At 56.0% G+C, this 19,579-nt stretch overlaps 6 protein-coding genes across 6 annotated transcripts; 4 read left to right on the top strand and 2 right to left on the bottom strand.

Moving 5' to 3' along the window:
• Positions 1-8,846: 8,846 nt before the first annotated feature.
• Positions 8,847-10,648, top strand: C8A04DRAFT_35038 (velvet factor-domain-containing protein; the record flags this gene model as incomplete). The annotated part of the gene is made up of 2 exons (XM_062783025.1): positions 8,847-10,305; positions 10,629-10,648. The coding sequence occupies 2 exons, from the start codon at positions 8,847-8,849 to the stop codon at positions 10,646-10,648; spliced, it is 1,479 nt and encodes a 492-aa protein (XP_062639691.1).
• A 351-nt stretch (positions 10,649-10,999) lies between these two features.
• C8A04DRAFT_9848 (uncharacterized protein) lies at positions 11,000-12,456 on the bottom strand (the record flags this gene model as incomplete). The annotated part of the gene is made up of 4 exons (XM_062785653.1): positions 11,000-11,158; positions 11,255-11,317; positions 11,372-11,988; positions 12,069-12,456. The coding sequence occupies 4 exons, from the start codon at positions 12,454-12,456 to the stop codon at positions 11,000-11,002; spliced, it is 1,227 nt and encodes a 408-aa protein (XP_062639690.1).
• Positions 12,457-13,091: 635 nt separating this feature from the next.
• C8A04DRAFT_25825 (uncharacterized protein) lies at positions 13,092-14,341 on the top strand (the record flags this gene model as incomplete). Its single annotated transcript, XM_062779702.1, has 2 exons — positions 13,092-13,795; positions 13,855-14,341. The coding sequence occupies 2 exons, from the start codon at positions 13,092-13,094 to the stop codon at positions 14,339-14,341; spliced, it is 1,191 nt and encodes a 396-aa protein (XP_062639689.1).
• A 681-nt stretch (positions 14,342-15,022) lies between these two features.
• C8A04DRAFT_9914 (Triosephosphate isomerase) lies at positions 15,023-16,124 on the top strand (the record flags this gene model as incomplete). The annotated part of the gene is made up of 4 exons (XM_062785681.1): positions 15,023-15,060; positions 15,194-15,264; positions 15,421-16,035; positions 16,096-16,124. The coding sequence occupies 4 exons, from the start codon at positions 15,023-15,025 to the stop codon at positions 16,122-16,124; spliced, it is 753 nt and encodes a 250-aa protein (XP_062639688.1).
• Positions 16,125-16,500: 376 nt separating this feature from the next.
• C8A04DRAFT_9872 (thioredoxin-like protein) lies at positions 16,501-17,045 on the bottom strand (the record flags this gene model as incomplete). Its single annotated transcript, XM_062785663.1, has 3 exons — positions 16,501-16,792; positions 16,859-16,941; positions 17,007-17,045. The coding sequence occupies 3 exons, from the start codon at positions 17,043-17,045 to the stop codon at positions 16,501-16,503; spliced, it is 414 nt and encodes a 137-aa protein (XP_062639687.1).
• Positions 17,046-17,619: 574 nt separating this feature from the next.
• C8A04DRAFT_9889 (U1 small nuclear ribonucleoprotein of 70kDa MW N terminal-domain-containing protein) lies at positions 17,620-19,222 on the top strand (the record flags this gene model as incomplete). Its single annotated transcript, XM_062785671.1, has 5 exons — positions 17,620-17,881; positions 17,954-18,081; positions 18,154-18,259; positions 18,480-19,016; positions 19,074-19,222. The coding sequence occupies 5 exons, from the start codon at positions 17,620-17,622 to the stop codon at positions 19,220-19,222; spliced, it is 1,182 nt and encodes a 393-aa protein (XP_062639686.1).
• Positions 19,223-19,579: the final 357 nt, after the last annotated feature.

Here is a 19,579-nt window from a genome sequence, read left to right as displayed (position 1 = left end):
TTTCTTGGAAATACATTGTTTCTCTTTGTAAATGGGGATGTCCGTTCAATTATACTGGGCGAAGCACTGGTTACAATCGTGCTAGACACCATTCCCTTTCTTTTTGTGTTCTCCATTCCTTTCTCCTTGGGCGCAGTATATTACAGTTTCGCCCGCTCGTGGCCTAGTGACTCAAGGCGACTTAGACCAAACAGAAAAGTGACATCGAACCCTAAACTGACGTTTCCGGCAATCACGACAGCTTGAATCAGAGATACGACTAAAATTCAAGACCATCGAAATTTCAAACCCCTAAAACGTCAAAATGCCGGCCTAAAGATTCAAGGAAAGAAAAGCTAGGGTAGGACATACATATACATGGAAACATATGATACCACACAATGAAATACCCAGATCTCGAGTCCTAAACCTACACGCCATCTACCCACCACCTACATACACACACACCACGAGAAAATCACCACATATCCTTTCATAACCACCCACCCACGCTCCGTTTCCCCTCCGCCCCCTCTCCCAAAGCTTCAACGACAACACCAACACCCGTATCTAACACAAATAACACAAATAACACAATATCCTATTCATCTTGAACCAACACCACCAAACCTTCATGCTCTTCCATGAATCCATCTGGAACATTTCCCCGGCCCATATAGTACCCCATCCGGGCCGCGGTCAACAATATCGGCACCTGCAATATCTCGCCCACAGTAATCTATCGTAACCATGGTATTTCACTTTCTTATATCTTTCTGTTTGACCTAGTATTAGGTCTTGAATGGCAAGTCAGTTGATCGGTTAGTCAACCTGAGACCGGCAACGTCTGCGGGTCCATCACACAAACCACACGAACCACACAACCCAAAAACCGCCAGAGGGAGCCTTGGGTCGGAACAACGGCAAATACCGAGATCCAGAGAGCGAGGGCATCAGTTAGAGTTGATGTCATCAAGGGACTATCACCAAGCTGACCAATGTGTCCGTCAGACACGCCGCATAACGCGGATGTAATCACAACATATTAAACGGTTCCAGATAACCGACAACAGCGTGTTGTTTCATCCATATATCCATCCATCCTTTTGCCTACCCGCCTCATCAAAACAACTATATGATATAAGATAACTAGCTATATCTCTATCCATAGCAGACAACCAAATACCTTACGTATCCGGGCCACCTTACCTAACAAGAAGCCCATATTACTCCTACACAGCTTCACCTCATCCGTTATAGATCCCAAAAGAGGCACACCAACCCAAGTTACAAAACACGGTCCGGCTGCGTTTCCGACTCGGTCGAAAAAGAGGTAGCTTAAAGGGCCTTATAGCATGAACGGATATGTTAGACCTCTCGACCTAGCCGGGGAATCCGTTATTCACCCGCCCCGGCGGACTTCACAACTTCCTTTAAGCGGGGTTTGTTCGGTAGTGCAGGAATGAATAGCAATAGTGTGTGTAGCAAAACATTAGTTTACCATAGGTGGTCCGCTGACAGACCTTGGAATGGGAAAGGAAAGGTGAGGAAACTCGATCGCGTGGCAGGACGAGAGGGTATCTGTCCACTTCAGGTACCGTACGGTGCAGTCGTGACTTGCCAGCCAGCCGGATACTTGGCTGGTAGTTGCGGGTGGCTCCCTGGGTCTCTCACCATCCAACCTCGGGTGCTCACGCTTAGTGTGTAACGAGCATTAGTTAACCTTAACTGGCCCAACAGTCGGTCGACGGCCTGGTATTGACGTGTCATTCGGCCTGGCCGAACTTGATCACAGACTCGGCCCAATAAACCACAAGTGCCTGCAGCTGATGTTACCAGTCTGCTCAAGACAGCGGCAAAAGCCGTCCTGACTGGCCCACACTCGGGTATGATCTCGGCGCCACGAATAGGGGCATATTATAGCTGATCAAACCCCATCCTCCATAGCCGCCCGCTAGCCTGAAGATGGGGAAGAGAAAGAAGAGGAGTCGGGCGTCACTGGATCTGGGAAAATCAATCACGCCCAAGTTTAGATGGTCGCTCGGCAGGTCCTCGCGCAAAACACCAACGCCCCAGTCAGGATAGCTCAACACTTCACGGTGCCCTTCCCCGTCCTTCGCACCGTCAACAATCCCGAGTTAAGTCTGGTTTTCGGTCCGCAAAAAGGCTGAAGCTCATGAGACATCAATGACACCGGGAGACGGGCCAAAATGTCTTCTTTCCCTTCCTTCATTGCCTCAAAATGGGGTTGACCCTTTTTCCCGGCCCGCCGCCTAACCAAGGCCAAGACAGTTCGCCTCCGGGTGCCATCATGTAGTGGATGTGTTTGTTTCCGGGAAATATCCGCCCTTTTCCCCTCCCGTTTTGTTCTCCTGGAATACAAGTCCTGCGATCCTGGGGTAAGCAAGCGAGTGAGGGGTGTCCCTTTCACGGGAGAGTTGTTGTCGTGTCTTTTCTGCCTCCGGTTGACTGTTTCATTTGCGAAATTCCTGACTCTTTTTCCTGGCCGGCCGGCCGTTCATCAGTGGGTGCTGCGGGAATTGGGACTCGCCCAATCGTGAATACGGATCTCGAATGCAAAGTGAGCGCTATAAAGGCTCATAAATGTTCAATTAGACGTTCCAGGAAAGGATCGTACATGTTTCTGTATGGATATCAATTACCGATTTTGAAATGGACAATTGCCTGTGATCTGTGATCTGCCTTCCGGGCCGCGGTCAGCTGCGGAGCGGTGGTCGGGGTTTCTCCGGTCCGGTTACGAGATCGATGTTGGCCCTTGGGGTAAGGAGCGTCGTCGGGGGATCGCGAGGCATTTGTTCTCCCGGCCCTTCTAAGACGCGTGAACCGGGAACGTTGCAGATCACACCCCCAAGACCGGCACGAGTGCTTTGCGAATTAAGACCCCAAGCAGCCGGGAGTGTTATTCAATATGCTCCCGGCTGCGAGGCCGGAGAGGTTGTTTGAGTGTGGGAATTGGCCTGCGTCAACCTCCGCAGCCGGCCCGTGGCTCGGGGTTGCTGAGCTTGGTAGGGAGCGACCTCACCTAGAACAGAAACCGGGCGAGGAAAGAGGGGGGCGCGCATTCGGCAGCAGGTTTGACGATCCGGCCATTTGTTTCGACCCGGAATCCCCGATACGAGGCCGAAGGCGATTCCGTCACCAGCCGGGAAAGGTAAGAATTGATGAGGTGGTGGACGAATCTGGAGAACGGGGGGATTTTACCCGGGTTTTGCTCTCGTTAATCGGAGCCCCCCTGTGCTTTTCAATCTGTCAACCCTGGCGCCCGGAGCTTGGAATGGTAACCGAAACGGTGCAGTGGACAGACACATACGTCAGAGCGTGGTTATCGTAGTAAGCCGACTCATCAACTTGTCAGCAATAACCCCTTTTCTCCTCTCCTGTTGAAGACTTGCAATGCTCGTTCTCAACTCCGCAAGATATCAACTCCATGTTCTGTGTTAGTAAGCATCCGAAGTCCCCAGATTGATCAGCGCAGCCGTCCCACGTGATCGCGTGATCGCCACGAGATGCGACCCAAAGAGGACGTTCAGGCATGGGACAAAATGTTCCGTGCTTAAACCGGACGAACACTTGTCGATTGTCAAACAACGGTTTGGGGAAGTTGTGCGGCGTGCCTGATGGTAAGTGTACATACAGCAGGCTTGGTGCCCTTCAGGTCAAGAGAGTGGTTCCGTGATCTTCGCCTACAGATTTCGAGAAGGGCCGCCAAATTAATTATCCGCGGCCAGATATTGGTGGGCGCGGCGGGGCAAACCATTCCTTGGTACAGGTTGGTGGTTGGGTCTGGGGAAGAATTAGCCGCAGTTTCAAAATCTTGCGGGCATGCGGGAACGTCGTATCCTGCGGCGTGCATCTCGGCTCTTGTTTGTCCACTTTGGAACTTGAGTTCGACTGGTCAGCCAGCTCGCCTCCCAGCGTTGCTTTCGGGGGATGGCATTTCCTGGAAACCTTTCTGTAACCAGCGGCAGTACCTGTCATTTAGGGGCTTGGCGCGCGCACAATGCAAACCCACAACAGGAGGGCGGAACGAGGCTGGCACATCGTCGGCCACTTCAAGGAGCCAAGAGTGCGAGGGGGTGGACAGATTCTTGGGAGCAATCACGGGCCGGCTGTCAAGGCGTCCGCCAAGTCCCTTCCTTTCAAAGGAATCCCTGCATCTTTTCTACCCGAAACCAAGCTTGAGCCCGTGCGTGGGTGGTGATGGGGGATGGCAGTTGGAGGGAAACGCCGCCCGGGTCCCCGGAGACTCCAAAGCTACCAAGCCCCTGGCGATGGACCATTCGGAAAATTTCGTTTGGCGCCCCTCATTGAGCTTGACGTCCTGTCGTCAATGCCACGACTGCGTCCACCCACAGCAGGAGCTCAGAGTTTCGGGCCGTGAGGTGAGCAGGTTTACTCTAAGGTGAGTGTTATGCCATGTCTAGCCAAGACCATGTTCGCCTAGAGCATCCTTTAGTTAGTATCAACGAGATGGGCGTGAGAACAACGCTCGCTGGGCAGAGAAGCGGTAGACCCCGAGATTACACGTTCTCACCAGGCCGCCGTGGAGAAGGGGAGGACGGCAGTTGGCTCGAAAGGCTTGTCCGTGAGATGCTAGCTGGTATAGTTGCGCGAAACTTCATTAACGAAGCGGGTAGCCGGATGCGAAGGCTTCTCCTCCTGGCGACTGCATCCCCCTGGCGAGCAAGACTGGACAGGAGAGCCCGGGGTCCCGGGGGTTCTGCCAAGACGGAGCCGACAGCTGTCGCCGGCTACCGAGGATCCACTGAACGGGATGATCCTGCACCACAAACGCTTTTCCGCAGAAGTACGAATAAGGCCGCATGAATGACAGTTCAACCCCATGGCTGGCGTTGTTTGCGGAGTTTGTCCCTTCCGCCCCAAGCTCTGACATCCTCCCTTTTCCACCAACGGGCACGGCCAAGTGCTGTTCGGCGCCGAGATAGTTTCCCACCTCTCGTCTTGACGGAAGGAATCCGGGATTGAAGGTTGTTCTTGGTCTGGCCCAGAGTTCTTGTGGGGATTGTCTGATTGGTCGACACAAAACATAACTTGCTCGTTTTCGCTCCGGTCGGCTGCTTGAATTCTCCGCGACGTAGGGGTCGACAGATGTGCTGGTGGAAATTTTCCTTACTTCCTTTGAGGAGTTGTTGGCGTTTTGCCCTGTCTTTTCTTCAGCTCCTGTCGGGAAGATGCGGCCGACCTCCCGATGGAGGTTTTGAAAAGAAGTGACAGGGGTTGCGGATTAGCCAAAGTTTAAGCGGCATTCAACCTCTTCTCCCACTCGCCTCGTGCATGGGATGCAGAGGGAAACCGGGAACCAGGGTCGCAGCATCCAACCATGGAAGCTAACGTTGACATTAGCGAGCCATGTCTTTTCGGTGTCAGACCCAGAACCTCCATCAACCGGCGCAGGCCCATGCCTTATTGACGTCTGGGGGCGCTCTTGTAACGTTGGGTCGAGTAATTGGCGTGCTGTCGTGCACTGTCCCACAGCAGAAAAACGTATTTTTCAACCCTCGAGGTCCGCCGGTGTATGCCTAAGGACTCGGCTCTCGAGCCCAGTCTTGTGTAACTTGACGGCCGCAAAGATGCCGAACGAGATCCTTCGCGTATGCTACATCAATAGGCCCGAGAGACCTATGGTTCGCACAAACGGAGAGAATGTGGGGGCCAGGACGAGTGATGTTGGACTGGTCCAGTACTCTGGCCGCTGATGGGGTGACAATGGCCGACAAGGAGAGCACCACGATGGACACCTCGCCGTTACGAGGCTCGCGGAGAGAATACCTGCCTCTCCGTTCTCCGTGGCAGTTCAGCTCTCCGATCGCTGATGTGAGTACCCCACTGATGAAACGGCCGGCAGGCCACGAGAAGAGATGGCGCCTACGTGGGTTGTTCTTCGATGACCGTTCCCGATGCGAGCCATTGACCTGATGCAAGAACTGGTAACTGAGCCAAGCTGTGTCCCGAGTCGTGTCTTAAATTCTCGTTTGTTCCTCCCTATTTGGGGTAATACTATGTAGATTCACGGGTTAGACGAGCAGAAGCAGTTGCATTCATCTACAATGTAAAGCCGGCATATGGAGCAGGTGAGCAACCTATCCGCGAGGTGAATGGAGGGCTGGGATCTCGCAGGCGAGTCTCGAAGGTAACGTTAAAGGATCGGCAACCCAAGAATTAGCCCCAAGCCTCTCGAGGCCAGCTGAGGAGAGCGAGTGTTCCTTGGGACGGGACGGGTTTTTGCAAGCCGCACTCCAGCAAGCAATGCGGACGACTCGGTGACGGGAGGTTGTGTGGTGTGTGGTTTGATTCAGAGAGCCATGATGTGGGTGCCTGGCTCGAGCTCGGTTCCGGAGCCCCCGCCATGCACCCATGAGCCGGATTTTTTACCGCGAATGGGAAACGTGTCGCGACTGCCGGTCGGCGAGACTGGGGGTGGGTACCCGCCCAGCTGCCCCTGCCATCCCAGGAAACCGGTGCTCTCGCGCCTTCCCTTCAGCGGTTAGAGGCTTCCTTCCCGGGGACTGGAACCACTGTCATGGCAGTGCCAGCGGGCCGCCAACGGGCCAGATAGAGGATTTGCTCCTGCCCTCACCGTCCTCTTCCAGGGCCGTGGACCTGCCCAGTCAGGCAGGCACCGCCTGGTGGAAGCGCTGCTTCCGTTGAACCTGGAAATCTCGCACAAGTGGGTGAGATCGGCCCTGCAGCTTCCTCAAGATCTTCATTCTCTTTCCCCCAACTCGCACCCGCTTGCACCCTCAACTGCCATTCAACCCCTCGGCTTCGTCCGTCCAGCCCACAACTTTATGAATTCGTGATTATCTCCAGCATTCAGACGAGCCAGGCCTGTGGAACAATTCGGCCGTGTTAGAGAGCCAAGCAGGCAAATGACGAAACATGTGAGGAAAGACGCGCACCCGGGCCCGCAGCCTCATGCGCGCGGCTCAGCAGCAGCGCACGAAGTTTCACTTCTCTAGAGTCCGCTGGTCTTCGACTTCAGCCGGTCTCCGGCTGACGCTTCATCACCGGTGCCACTGCTTGCCGCCGTGTCCAGGCCGCGTTCTGTGGTCTCACAAAGACCGAGTCGGCCACGGCCCTCATGCGATACTCGAACGCGTGCTTATAGTACCAAACTAGGAGAGCCCAGACTGGTGTTGATGTTAACCGCCGAGTTTATAGCTTACGCCTGCTTGGCGGCCCTCCGTGAAGTCCCACCCGTATTCCCGCGTTCTGCTGCGACAAAACTGGGAGGATGTCGGGCCGGTTGGACGGGATCCTGGGTGGGTGAGCTGGCCCGCGGCATGAAGTACCGCGCCAAGTGCCGCCCTTGTACAGACGGCAAACAGCACCTCTGCGTACATAGTGGCCGTCTTCGGTTTCTGAGCGAGCTGCACGCCCAGATTCATTCATCAATCACCTCTCGAACTCGATGTCGGGCCCCTCAGCCGTCTCCCGACGTGCAGGCTTTGGGACCCCCAAGCAGCCAAGCCACTGGCTTTCTTCCATGGCTTCGAACGGAGCTTCCACACAAGGGATTACCCTCCACACTCTCTGGTCCGGAGCAGATCTTGGCCGTCCACAGTCGGGGATTCGCGCCGGGAAGCCCATCCACGGCACTTCTGTCTAGTGTACACTAGCCCCCCGGCCCTGACCAGAACCCGTTGACCCGCTTGATGGACAGTGATGATCGGCCCCTGACATCCCTGCCGAGCAATCTGCAGAGACGCTGGTTCCCGTCCTTCGTTTACCATTGTCCAGTCAAGCCAGCCAAGGCAACGACATAATCCTCGCAGGACTGCGGTACGTGTATTGAAAACAAAAGTTGGCTGGCACGCTCGCTCTCCCCTCCCGACCTGGAGAGGAAAAAGTATGGCTGATACGCCCTCTCCATATTAACGCCCTCCCCTCAATCTCCCGCTCTGGCCCACCAGCCCGGCTTTGCCATATTGCCCTGCCGCCTCCCACAGACTGCAACCTCAAACAGACCCTGTAGCCGTCCCAGTTCGCTGCTGCACCGTTTCCCCAGACTTTAATTGTTGTACCGGGTGCGCCCCGCCGGGACCCATCGTGCCATCCATCCAACAGCCGGGACTTGGCATCTTCCGAACGGATGAGCAGCAGCAAGGTGACCCTGCAAGTCCTGCCGGGACTGTGGTGTCCATAGTAAAAGCCGGCCGGGGCGTCAGTTAGTTATTTGTTGTCTCTCCTCCTGTCTTTTGGTTCCCTCTGTCTTACCCTTACTTCATTATCTCCTCGCCTCTTCCGCCGTCTCACAAAAAGAACAAAAAAAGGTCTCGGCTTCTTCCACGGTCGTGGCTAGCGTCGATCGCCTGCTTCGATAACAACCACGTGTGACCAAAACTTGCCCGACGGTGGCGAGCCAGCCAGAATCACAGAACTACTCGCGCCGGACTCGAAGTGGCTTGCTGCAGCTGCATGAGACAACCGTCCAACAAAATCCTTTGCCGTGAAGGGGCTTCACTCGCTAACGTCGTTTCACCAACATCGGAACGACTGCCGTTGGGGATCCAGGCGTTGGAAAGTTGAGAACGAGACAAAAGGAAAGCTTGCTTCTTTTCCGGAGCAACATCCCGATATCCGTGTCCGACAGTGAGACACATTCTACACCCGGCCCAGAACCTGGCTGCCGGATTTTGTGCTTGTGTGCTGCTGCCTCGATAGCTAGGAGTGGCCATCCCCCCCTCATTTTGTAAGGTCACCCGAATCTTGGGGAACCTCACGACATCCCCGACCTGTCCAACACGTTTTCGAACGACAAGGGCTAATCGAGAGGGTGGAAGGACCAGACTGCGTTCGTCCGCCGTCCGTGGACCGCTCCCCCAATGTCTGCAGCGGTCGATTCAGCTCATCACAACTTTGGCCGCCATAATCACTTGGACGGCATGGCTCAACACCACAGCTACCACGATCGGTACGGCCCGGGGCATGGACACTATGTCCTCGAAGAGCAGCAGCCCCGGCAGACGTCTCAGGCAAGACAGCTGCCCCGGTTACCGCCCATGGCTACCATGATCCCGCCCGCGTCCTCTAACCCTTCTCCGGTGTTCTCTGCCAGCGGGAGAGGCGGCTACTACTCCGACTATGCAACGCCTTCTCCAGTTGGGCAAACACCACCGCAATTCCCCATTCCGAGTAGCGATCCTCACTCGATGGCGAAGCGGGCGGTCGACATTCGGTGCTCTCCGACCCTGTCCTCCACGGCCAGCGACAGATCGACGGAAGACGTGGCACAGGAGATGCGTCTGAGGCAGATGGGCGGACTGCACGACCCGTACGCCCACGGCCCTCGTCAGCTCCCTCACTACCCGTCTCCCCGATCAAGAGGCAACTCATTGCATAACGACAATGCCTATCCATCAGCATTGCCCAAACCTCCTTCGTCCGCTCCTTTTCCGTCTGTTTCTTCAATATCCAACGGCCATGCATCACCAGTAGCATCCGCACCAGTCCCGCACAGCCCCCCCAGCACCCAACCATCGACCTCGCCACGCCCAGAACCCAAGTCCATGAGCATCTCCAACCTCCTCAGCGGGGGCAGTTCCGAAGCCGCTCCCCCGACATCCTCCTCACCCTCCCTCTCATCCAGCACCGCAGCCGCTGCCTCAGCAGCACCCACAGCCGCGCCCACCCGCGCGCCCGCACCACCCCCGCGCGCTCCCAACTCCGAATACCGCATCACCGTCCGCCAACAGCCCTCGGCCGCCCGCAGCTGCGGCTTCGGCGAGCGCGACCGTCGCGTAATCGACCCGCCCCCAATCGTGCAGCTCACAATTCACGACCCGTCGCTCTCGCAAGACGACATCGACCGCCGCCTGCGTCACCAGTTCTCAGTCGTGCACTGCTCCATCTGGGACGAGCACGGCGTCAAAGACATGTCCAGCATGCCCGAGGACTTCCGCCAACAACGCCGGCTGATGGGCACCCTGGTGGCTTCCCCCTTTGTTGGCCTCGACGAGAAGGGCGAAGAAGGGTGTTTCTTTTGTTTCCCTGATCTGAGCTGTCGGACGCCGGGTACGTTCCGACTCAAGTTTGCGCTGGTGGTGCTCGACCCGGCAAGGATGTGTTCCGGCGAGCGGTCGGCGATTGTGGCGACGGCGATGAGTGAGAGTTTCCAGGTGTATAATGCGAAGGATTTCCCTGGGATGCAGGCTAGCACGCCGTTGACGAAGAGGTTGAAGGAGCAGGGGTGTTTGATTAGTATTAAGAAGGGGAATGATAAGAGGGAGATGGGCGGGAGCTCGAAGGGGGACGATGATGATGAGGATGAGGATGAGGATGGGGGTGATGAGGAGGGGCGGAGCGGGCGGGGTGGGAAAGGGGGGCGTGGGAGGAAGAGGGCGAAGAGGTAGATGGGGGGGAGTATCATAATAACGGCCAGTTATGCAAAGTTGGATAGGGGAGGGGGGGCAGGAGGGGGCATCATGGCTTTCTGGGCTTTTGTAATGGTCGGCGGCAGGGGTTTCCGTCCGACCTGGCGTTTTGTTTTTCTTTTTAATGTCTTGTTTGAGCGAACTGGTGACGGCTGGCTACGGACGGCTACGGAAACTGATACCTATTTTCTATGACATTACTGTATTGTTTACGACTTAAATGGTATTCAAAAGACTTATACACGTGGTTATGATTCTTGGCATTCTCAAATTACATTTCGGATTAGAATAAGGAGGGTTTTGTTCTGAGAGGATGAGCGACTCATGCTTGTAGGGGGAATGGCGCGTGTTAGCCGAAGACTTGGACTGCGTCGCATTGTTTCATCTCTTCTGTCCTCTCATTTGTATGCATTAGGCGCTGAATACCCGGGAAGTAGGTGGTGGCTTTTAGTCCTTGCTCAAGCGATAGCCACGCACCAATCTACTAGCAGGCAGTAGTCTATGTACAGGCACATTTGCAGCGAAAAACACAAGTACACACACAGAGCCAACCATTGCGTTGTCTCGAGCATATACGTACAAAGATTTCCGTGGCCATGGCCAACCTACAACAACTCCCTCACACTCTTTACCCTCTTCAACACATCCGCCCTCTTCCCCTCATCCGGAATCACAGCCACCCACTCCACCGCCATCCGCAGCATCTCCTCCATTTTCGCCTTTGTCAGCTCACTTGCTGCCTCTTTGCTTCCTGATAGTTTGCTCTGTTGCCCTTTCCCACCAGCGCTAGCACCGGCACTGGTACTATCACCAGCACTAGCACCATCCCCCTCACCAACAGCCCCTGCCACCCGCATCACCAGAACCATCGCCAACAGCTCGCACGCCTCCCAATCCCCGCTCTGCGCAGCCCGCGTGAGAAACTCCTCACAGTCAACTAGTGTGTAACCTCTCCCTTCACTGCTGACACCCTTCACTCCATCACTTTCCCCCGTAAAAGCCGGCAACAACCTCTTCGCTAACTGTGTATACCCCTTCGGATCCCCCAACTCAAACGCCAAAACCTCCAACGACGCAAACGCCTCCGCGCGAGCCTCTTCCACGCGTTCTTTCCGCCGAAACAGCAGCGTCGCTCTGTGTCGGTGACAAATCGCCTCGTAAGTCCATCTCGGACTGCGCCGTCTCGGTTCCGAAGCAGACACCGCCCCCGTCCCTGGTACTATCGGTGGAGGCGGTGGATGCTCCATACCCTCCCGCAGCGCCAAATCAAAGAACCTCAACGCCTGCGCATCCGGATACCCCCGATTAAACAGCACCAAGCCCTGAAGTGTATACACATCCGGGGACGGGTTAGTCTGGAGGAGGCGACGGAAACGTTGATCGACAGCGGTAAGGTAGGCGTCGGATTTGGAACGGGCGGATGCCGGAGACATTTCGAAGGCGCGGATTAGGGAGAGGGTGGAAGGGACGAAGTTGAGGGTGGAGGCTGTTTGGAGCATGCGCATGCCGACTGGCTGGGCGGCGGGGGTCGGGGTGTTCATTAGGAAGAGGGAGAGGGCGGCGTAGTGGAGGGTTAGGGGGGGGATTTTGTAATCTGGGGGGGGGGAGTTAGTATGGTATATCCTTGGAAACAATCTTTTATTTTTGGGGGCGGGGGGAGGGGGGTATATATACCTTTCTCCAGTTTCTCCTTCCATCCGTCGTTGGCGGCAGTGGCAAGGGAACAGAACACGGTCACGGCGTTGGAGCATTCTGCGGGCGGGACACCCCCCAATTTCCCCATCGCTTCGATACTGTTCCACCATGATATCGGCGGGGTTGTGAAATGGGGGAAGAGTAACGCTGCCTGTTGAGAGGACCCGGTTGACTGACTTAACGGGCCCGGGCGGCGTTGCATGCGAGGTGTTGTAGCGTATTGCTTTCGGTGTGGTGGTTGCTGGTGTTGTTGTTGCGAGGGTGGACGTGGGTGTGGTAATCCGAGGCATTGCCCGTAATGGGTGAGGATTGACGGATGAGAAGTTGGGGTTTTGGTCTGAAAGTGAGCGCCAACACCCCTGCTCATGGGCGCTGGGACCCGTGATATGTGTAGCATGATTATGGAGAAATAATAGGTTATGTTGTGAGACGATGAACAGAGAGAGAGGGGGGTTGAGGTAGATGTTGGGCCTGCTGCGGAACTTATTTCCACGGTATTCTCATATCAATTCGGACAGTCGTATTAAGAGAAGGCCAAGCTGTGCTGGCTCTCTTGCAGACCGGCACACCAACTGTGGCTGAAGTAAAGCGCGAGGTGCCGATGAGGTTGATCCGTGGTTTTGGGTTTGAGTACACGTTTATTACGGAATACATTCACAATACCAAACTGTGAAAGCTGTTGCGAAATTTCCCAGTGCCAAGGCCGCATGGACAAGTCGTTCAATGACATTGGTGGGTCCCCTGATATCCTATCGACCAATCACATTGCCACAATCCGCGCAGTTGCAGCGAAAAAAAGTTTGGGGACCGACATTCAGAGAACTTTCATTGTGAAATTCAAACCATACTCTTCATTCCAAAAATTAACCCAGCAACAAACGACCTCTCGCCAAGCAGCAAATCCCCCAGGTTAATATCATTTACCTCTTTAGGCCTAAAGTTGACTCCTGGACTTGAGATATAAATTTATTTCCAATTACGTGATCGAATACTCCCGGCACCATGGTCACTCTCAGATCAGCAGGGAAACAACCACAACCGCCTCCCAAGGTGAACACGGAGATCGTTGAGATCGTCTCATCCGATTCAGAGAATGAAGTCGACGGGGATGATGATGAAGCGCTAGACGTGGAGCCGCCCTCCAGCGTCACGCTCGCAGACCCTTCGCCGCTGTTCGCAACACCGGGGGTGAGGTACGGGGAGGATAAGTTCCAGCGGAAAGAGGCGGGGGAAGTGCAAGAAGGGGAAGAGGAGGCGGCGGAAGGAAGTGAAGGTGAAGAGGAGAGGCTACAGGACGAGCAGGAATCACCATCAAGCGCCAAGCTGGCTGTCCGGCCCAAGGGCGCCCGGTCACCCAAGAAGGGGCGTGTCAGCGTCGAGATTCCGGTTCCAAAATCGGCATCCAAGACGCAGCGGAAACAGGACGGGGATTCAAAAAAATCCTCCGAGACGCCGAAAGCGGGAAAACACATCACGTTTGACGACAGCGAGTACGATGAGTTTGTGACGCCTAAGGAAGCGCCTACGGAGGACCCGCTGGAGAACCAAGGGGTGGAGGAGGATGAGGAGGATGAGGAGGAGGAGGAGGAGGAGGAGGAGGAGGAGGAGGAGGACTCCGATGATGAAGCGCCAGAGGCGGTGTCTACCCGTACTGCGGAGGTAGAAACGCTAAAGGCTGCGGGGGCTGCTGCAAAGGCGGCTGAACAGTGAGTTGTACCCCATACCTTTCCCCGGTTGATAAAGCAGGTTAGTAACACTGTTCTAGACAAGCAGCCGCTGCAAAGCGGAAAAGACAAGAACGTGATACGTTCCTCAAGAAGCAAGCCGAGGAAAGGAAGCGGCTCCAGAAGCCTGCTGTGCAACAAGACGAGGACGACGACGACGACGTCCCGACAACAACCAAAGCGCCAGCAACAGAAGGCGAGAAGCGCAAGCGGGAAGTCCCCCAATTGCTCCCCTTAGAACTCCTCGAGTCAGACGACGAGGAGGACACTCCCCGGCAAACCGATTCCGCCGCGGATCAGCAGAACAAACGGAGGAAGCTGGGCAGCGCAGAACTGGCTCTGCTTAACGGGCCTCGACTACCCAAGGACAAGCGCGTGGGGACGACGGCGTACAGGGTGGTGAAGGGGACGGGAGATGGGCGGTTGGCGCCCAAGGCGAGGAAGCAGTCTGTGAATTTGAAGGAGATGTTGCTGAGGCGGGACCGGGTTGCGAAGCCGAGGGGTGGGTTTTTTGTGAGGAGCCGGTGAGGCTGATTTGTGGCTTTGTTATGTTGGATTACAATGTAGTAGTGTATGTGAAGCCGCGAGACCTTGGCAGGCCGCGCTGGGCGTGTTCGGCCCTTGGTCGGAGTTCGAATAACCGGGCAGCTGGGGCCGTCGGGCTGAGCCGGAGAAGCCCGGCTCGACTCGGCGATGGAGTGGCTCGCAGCCGGTGGAGTGGGTTGGCAAACCGGGACGAACTGGATCAGTGTGTGTCTGGGCTGTGACGAATTGGATCCTCCAAGAGCAAGATTTTTCCCCCTTATCCCGCCAAGCAGAGCATTGAGACAAATAAATCCCGAGACACAAATGGGAATTGTGGACTAATCAGATATATCCCGCAAGTCCGAGCCTTGGTGTTTACTTGTTCCCTAAACAGGGATGGCTGCTGCTGCAAAATAAGAGCTGTGACGTGCAGGTGTCCGGGTGTGGTGAGCTCGCGGCCTTTGCGTGCCGCTGTGAAGCTCGGAGTGAGAGCGTGGGAACGTGGGGGGTGGACCACTTTTTAGTCGCGCAGCTCCCACCCCGCTATCCTTTTAAGCTCTTCCCATAAAACACTACTCTGCAACGCCGACCGGACCTCCGATAACATCACGTCTCATACTTTCACCTCCCTATTCCCATCCCTAACCCCAATTCGATATACCCATTCACAACCAACCGCCCACCATGGCTCGCAAGTTCTTTGTCGGTGGTAACTTTAAGATGTAAGCTGTGCCGGAGAATTAACGCCTTGTTTACCCCGCCATCAACAAACCCCGCGGGTATATTCCGTAGCAAGCCCCCGATCCCCGGGGGGCTTACTCATGGGATGTTGTTAACGCTCGCTTTCTACAATAGGAACGGGACCAGCGAGTCCATCAAGAAGATCATCAAGAACCTGAACGACTCGAAGTTGGACTCCAATGTTGGTATGTCGGCGCATTTCTTTTTCGTTTGGTTGTAGGCTTCGGGAGGTTGTGATACCGGAGCTGTGGAGGAGTAAGAAAGGGAATAAAAGGAGAAAGAAGAATGGGGCATGTCAAAGTGAATTATATGTCGGCTAACATCTTGTCTCTCCCGCACAGAGGTCGTGATCGCTCCTCCGGCCCTCTACCTCCAGCTGGCCAAGGCCGAAGTCAAGCAGCCCACGGTCCAGGTGTCGGCCCAGAACGTGTACGACAAGCCGGACGGCGCCTTCACCGGCGAGATCAGCGTGTCGCAGCTGGCCGACAGCGACATCCACTGGACCATCCTGGGCCACTCGGAGCGCCGCACGCTTTTGGGCGAGACCGACGAGATCGTCGCGTCCAAGACCAAGTTCGCCATTGACGGCGGTCTCAGCGTTGTCTGGTGCTGCGGCGAGTCGCTGGCCGAGCGCGAGGCCGGCAACACCGTGGCGGTCGTCGAGCGCCAGCTGGCTGCGCTCGCGGCCAAGATCTCGGGCGCCGACTGGCAGAAGGTGGTGATTGCGTATGAGCCTATCTGGGCTATTGGTACTGGCAAGGTGGCGACTGTGCAGCAGGCCCAGGAGGCGCATGAGGCTATCCGCAACTGGCTGAAGGCCAAGGTCAGCGATGATGTTGCTGAGCAGACCCGGATTCTGTACGGCGGTAGCGTCAAGGGCGATAACTCCAAGGACCTGGCCAAGGAGAAGGATATTGATGGTTTCTTGGTTGGCGGTGCCAGCTTGAAGCCCGAGTGTACGTCCCCCCTTTGTCCCGGGACTGTGAGAGTGTGTGAAGGCTAACAAAGATCACTAGTCGTCGACATCATCAACTCGAACCTTTAAATCGAGCTGCTAGAAAAGTAGACAGATGTAGCCTGCCCTGGGCACAATAAGGGGCAGCGTGACCAAATGGAGAATTGAAACAAAATAATAAAGACAAAAAATTGGATGAAGGATCCGATCATCAGCCTGCCTGTCCTTGTATTCTGTATGATCATCTATCTGTAACACACTTGATTGTAGATTCAAACGACCTGATAAGGGAACCCGAGCATAACGTAGCGTCATTTCATATTGATACAAACACATATTTGCGCCATATACAGTCCACTCGTACATGTAACAACCCCCCAGCAACCCCAACCACAACCAGATCTATGTTCCTCTCCCAATCCCACTCCTTCCACTCCTTCCAACCTAAAACATAACCCCCTCCCCCTTACACCCGCAACCCATTCCCATGGTACGGCGACCATACACCACGAACAGACTCGTTGATCGACCGGACAGGCTTAACGGTGCGCTTGTTCTTCTCGCCGTTGGAGTCGCGGAGGAGCGTCGCCTTCTTGAGGATCTCGTACGGCTGCATGTTGCGGACACACACCGATTTCTCGCGGCCGTTGATGTACTGGGCGATGATGACCGGGTGGCGCGAGGGCCGCGGGGAGACGGAGAATTCGACTTGCGGGTTGGCGGTAACGAATGCCGGGAGGAGGGATTTGATGAAGCCGCTGGGGAGGTGGGTTAATTTTGGCAACGGGGTTTAACTGTGAGGGTGATAGTGGTGGTGAGCGTACTTCATCCCTTTGGAACTCCCGCCAAAGTCGCAGTAGTGGAAGTCTAGCTTCTTGCATTGCAGGACGAAGGACCCGACGCCATTCTGTGTAGGACGAGAGAGTCAGAATTTGTGTTGGTAGTCTTGAGAATGGGGAGGGGGTCTCATACCCGGCCGACGGATACTTGTTGCAACGCCCTGATCGTCATCTTGGCCGCCGGCTTCGTCGTCGTCGTCGTTCACCTTCACAGAACATGAGGGACCGCGAAGTTGCACCACCAAGAATCAGAAAATGGGACTTGGACCCGCTTCTGACAGCCAGAGAAAATAGGTGGGGCAGCACGCATGTCATTGGTTGACCTTGTCCTCGGTCCTCGCACGGTCCAAGCCCTGCTCTGCTTGCTTGGCTCTCTGGCTGCACATCGCGAGCTCTCTGATTTTCTGCCAGCTCGGAAATCCTTCCATCTTCATCCCTCGTCGCAGTTCACGACGCCGCCCGGTTTCCCCCACACCATCATCGGCGACTCTGCAAGGCGGCGCGCGAGTCAACGGGAGCGGAGTTCAATCGATTTTTGTCATCTGTCTGCGCGAACGAGGATCGAATCCTTCGTCGGAAATTTATTCGATCCGACACGGTTTCGCCCTGCGCGTCTTCCAACGACCAACATCCGAGGCCCAGGCCGGGTCGCACTTTCCACCTCCCACCCCACTCGAATATCAAGGTCTTCCGACCCAATTCAACCCGGATCCGATTAAACCGGGACTCAATTCCTCTCCCACACAATGACGGACCGTCTCCCGCCCAACCTCCTCGCGCTCTTCGCGCCGCGCCCTCCGCTGCGCTGGGTTCCGCCTTCCGATCACGCGCCCGAGCAGCGCCGGACCGCTGCCGTGTCGGGCATCGCCCAGTTTTTGCCTGCGCTGGCTGAATATGATCGCGAGCACGAGTACAACCCGACCGAGAGCTGGCTTGAGGCGCGCGACCGCAAGAAGCGCGAGAAGGTCGAGCAGGCTGAGGCGCTGGTTACCGAAGGGCCGAAGAATTGTATGATCACGGATCGATTTGTCCTTGATTCTAGATGGACTGTAGGGCTAACCATGGTTGCGCTTTGAACAGATACACCACACGATGACCCTAACATCCGAGGCGATGCCTTTAAAACTCTGATCGTCGCGCGTCTGGACTACAACGCGGACGAAAAGGACCTAGAGCGCGAGTTTGGACGGTTTGGGTCTATTGAGCGCGTATGTTGTCCCCTTCTTTCTCTTTTCTCTTTTCGATGGCTTTATCAGATTTACTCAACCAACCTCTGGCAGATCCGCATTATCCGCGACACCCACGCCCATGAAAAGGGAAACAAGAAACAGAAGCCTCACCGCGGCTACGGCTTTGTAGTATTTGAGCGTGAGAAAGACATGAGAGGTAATGCCGCCACTTTGATTCTGAAACAGCACCGATACCATCCCGCCGCTTGCCGGAACCCACCCCCAGGACGCTCCCCATGGCCCTCAAGCTTGCCAGTCCTTCCTTCTTACCCACCCTCCCTCCTGTTACCTGCGTTTGTCCCCACCGCAAAGGTAGTATCTTGTCTCCTGGTAAGGCGTTACTGACAACTGCGCATCTTGGCGCATGCGTGAACTAGCTGCTCTAGATGGATGTGATGGTATCCGCATCAAGGACCGCCGCATCAAGGTTGATGTTGAGAGGGGCCGCACTGTCAAGGGCTGGAAGCCCCGTCGTCTGGGCGGCGGTCTCGGCGGCCGCGGCTACACCAAGGCATCCATGGCCCGGCCCATGGGCCCCGGCGGGTTCGGAGGTGGTGGCTTCCGGGGTGGCTTTGGCGGTGGATTCCGCGGCGGCCGTGATCGTGGCTTCAGGGGCGGTGGTGGAGGTGGTTTCGGTGGTGACCGCGGTTTCCGTTCTGGTCCCGGTGGTGGTGGAGGCGGTGGATTTGGTGGCCGTGATCGCGGGTTTGGCGGCCCCCCTAACGCTCCTAGTGGCCCCGGCGGCGGCGGTGGTGGTTATGGCGGCCGTGATAACCGACGGGATGGCGGTGGGTATGGTGGCCGCGACGGCGGCTCTCGCTCATATGATGACAGGTCAGGCGGTGGTGGTGGCGGAGGCTTCCGCGACCGCAACCCCCGGCAATCTGGCAGCAACATGGAACCCATCCGACCTCGTGGCGACCGCGGCGGCGGTGGTGACCGAGGAGGTGGCGGTGGAGGCGGCGGTGCAGGTGCTGGGGGTGGTGAGAATGGTGGGTATTACGGCAACGGCAGTGGTGGCGGTAGGGACTATGACCGGCCCAGAGATCACGACGACTCGCGCAAGCGCGGCTACGACGGCGGCGGCTATGAAGACCCCAGGAAGTTGCGACGCTACTAGCAAGATCGGACCCCATGGACAGGGTAATCCGTGTCTTGTGTGGTGGGTATCACTGCTTTCTTCACTGTCGTTTTCTTCCGTCTTCCTGCCTGCCTACCTCCCTGATTCCTCTCGTCCTGGAAATGAGGGTAAGCCAGGGTAAGCCATCCGGTTATCTCTTCCAGAGAGACCTTTGCAGGTTGCAGAAACACAGCAAACAAACTGGAGCCAATCCAAAGCCAGTCCTGGCCCGGCAAAACAACCTTCCACATAACCTCTCCTCTTCTCGGCAAGGTAACAAACTCTTTCAACCCCGGTTTCACCAGGCCGTTCACCATCCACCAGACAGGGCAAGCCTTGTTTCATACCGGACTGTTT

Source organism: Dichotomopilus funicola (assembly GCF_033296635.1).
Source record: "Dichotomopilus funicola strain CBS 141.50 unplaced genomic scaffold C8A04scaffold_9, whole genome shotgun sequence".
In the NCBI taxonomy this organism is placed as follows: Eukaryota; Fungi; Ascomycota; class Sordariomycetes; order Sordariales; family Chaetomiaceae; genus Dichotomopilus; species Dichotomopilus funicola.
The sequence above is the reverse complement of the archived record's forward strand: the minus strand, read 5'-3'. Positions and strand labels throughout refer to the sequence as shown.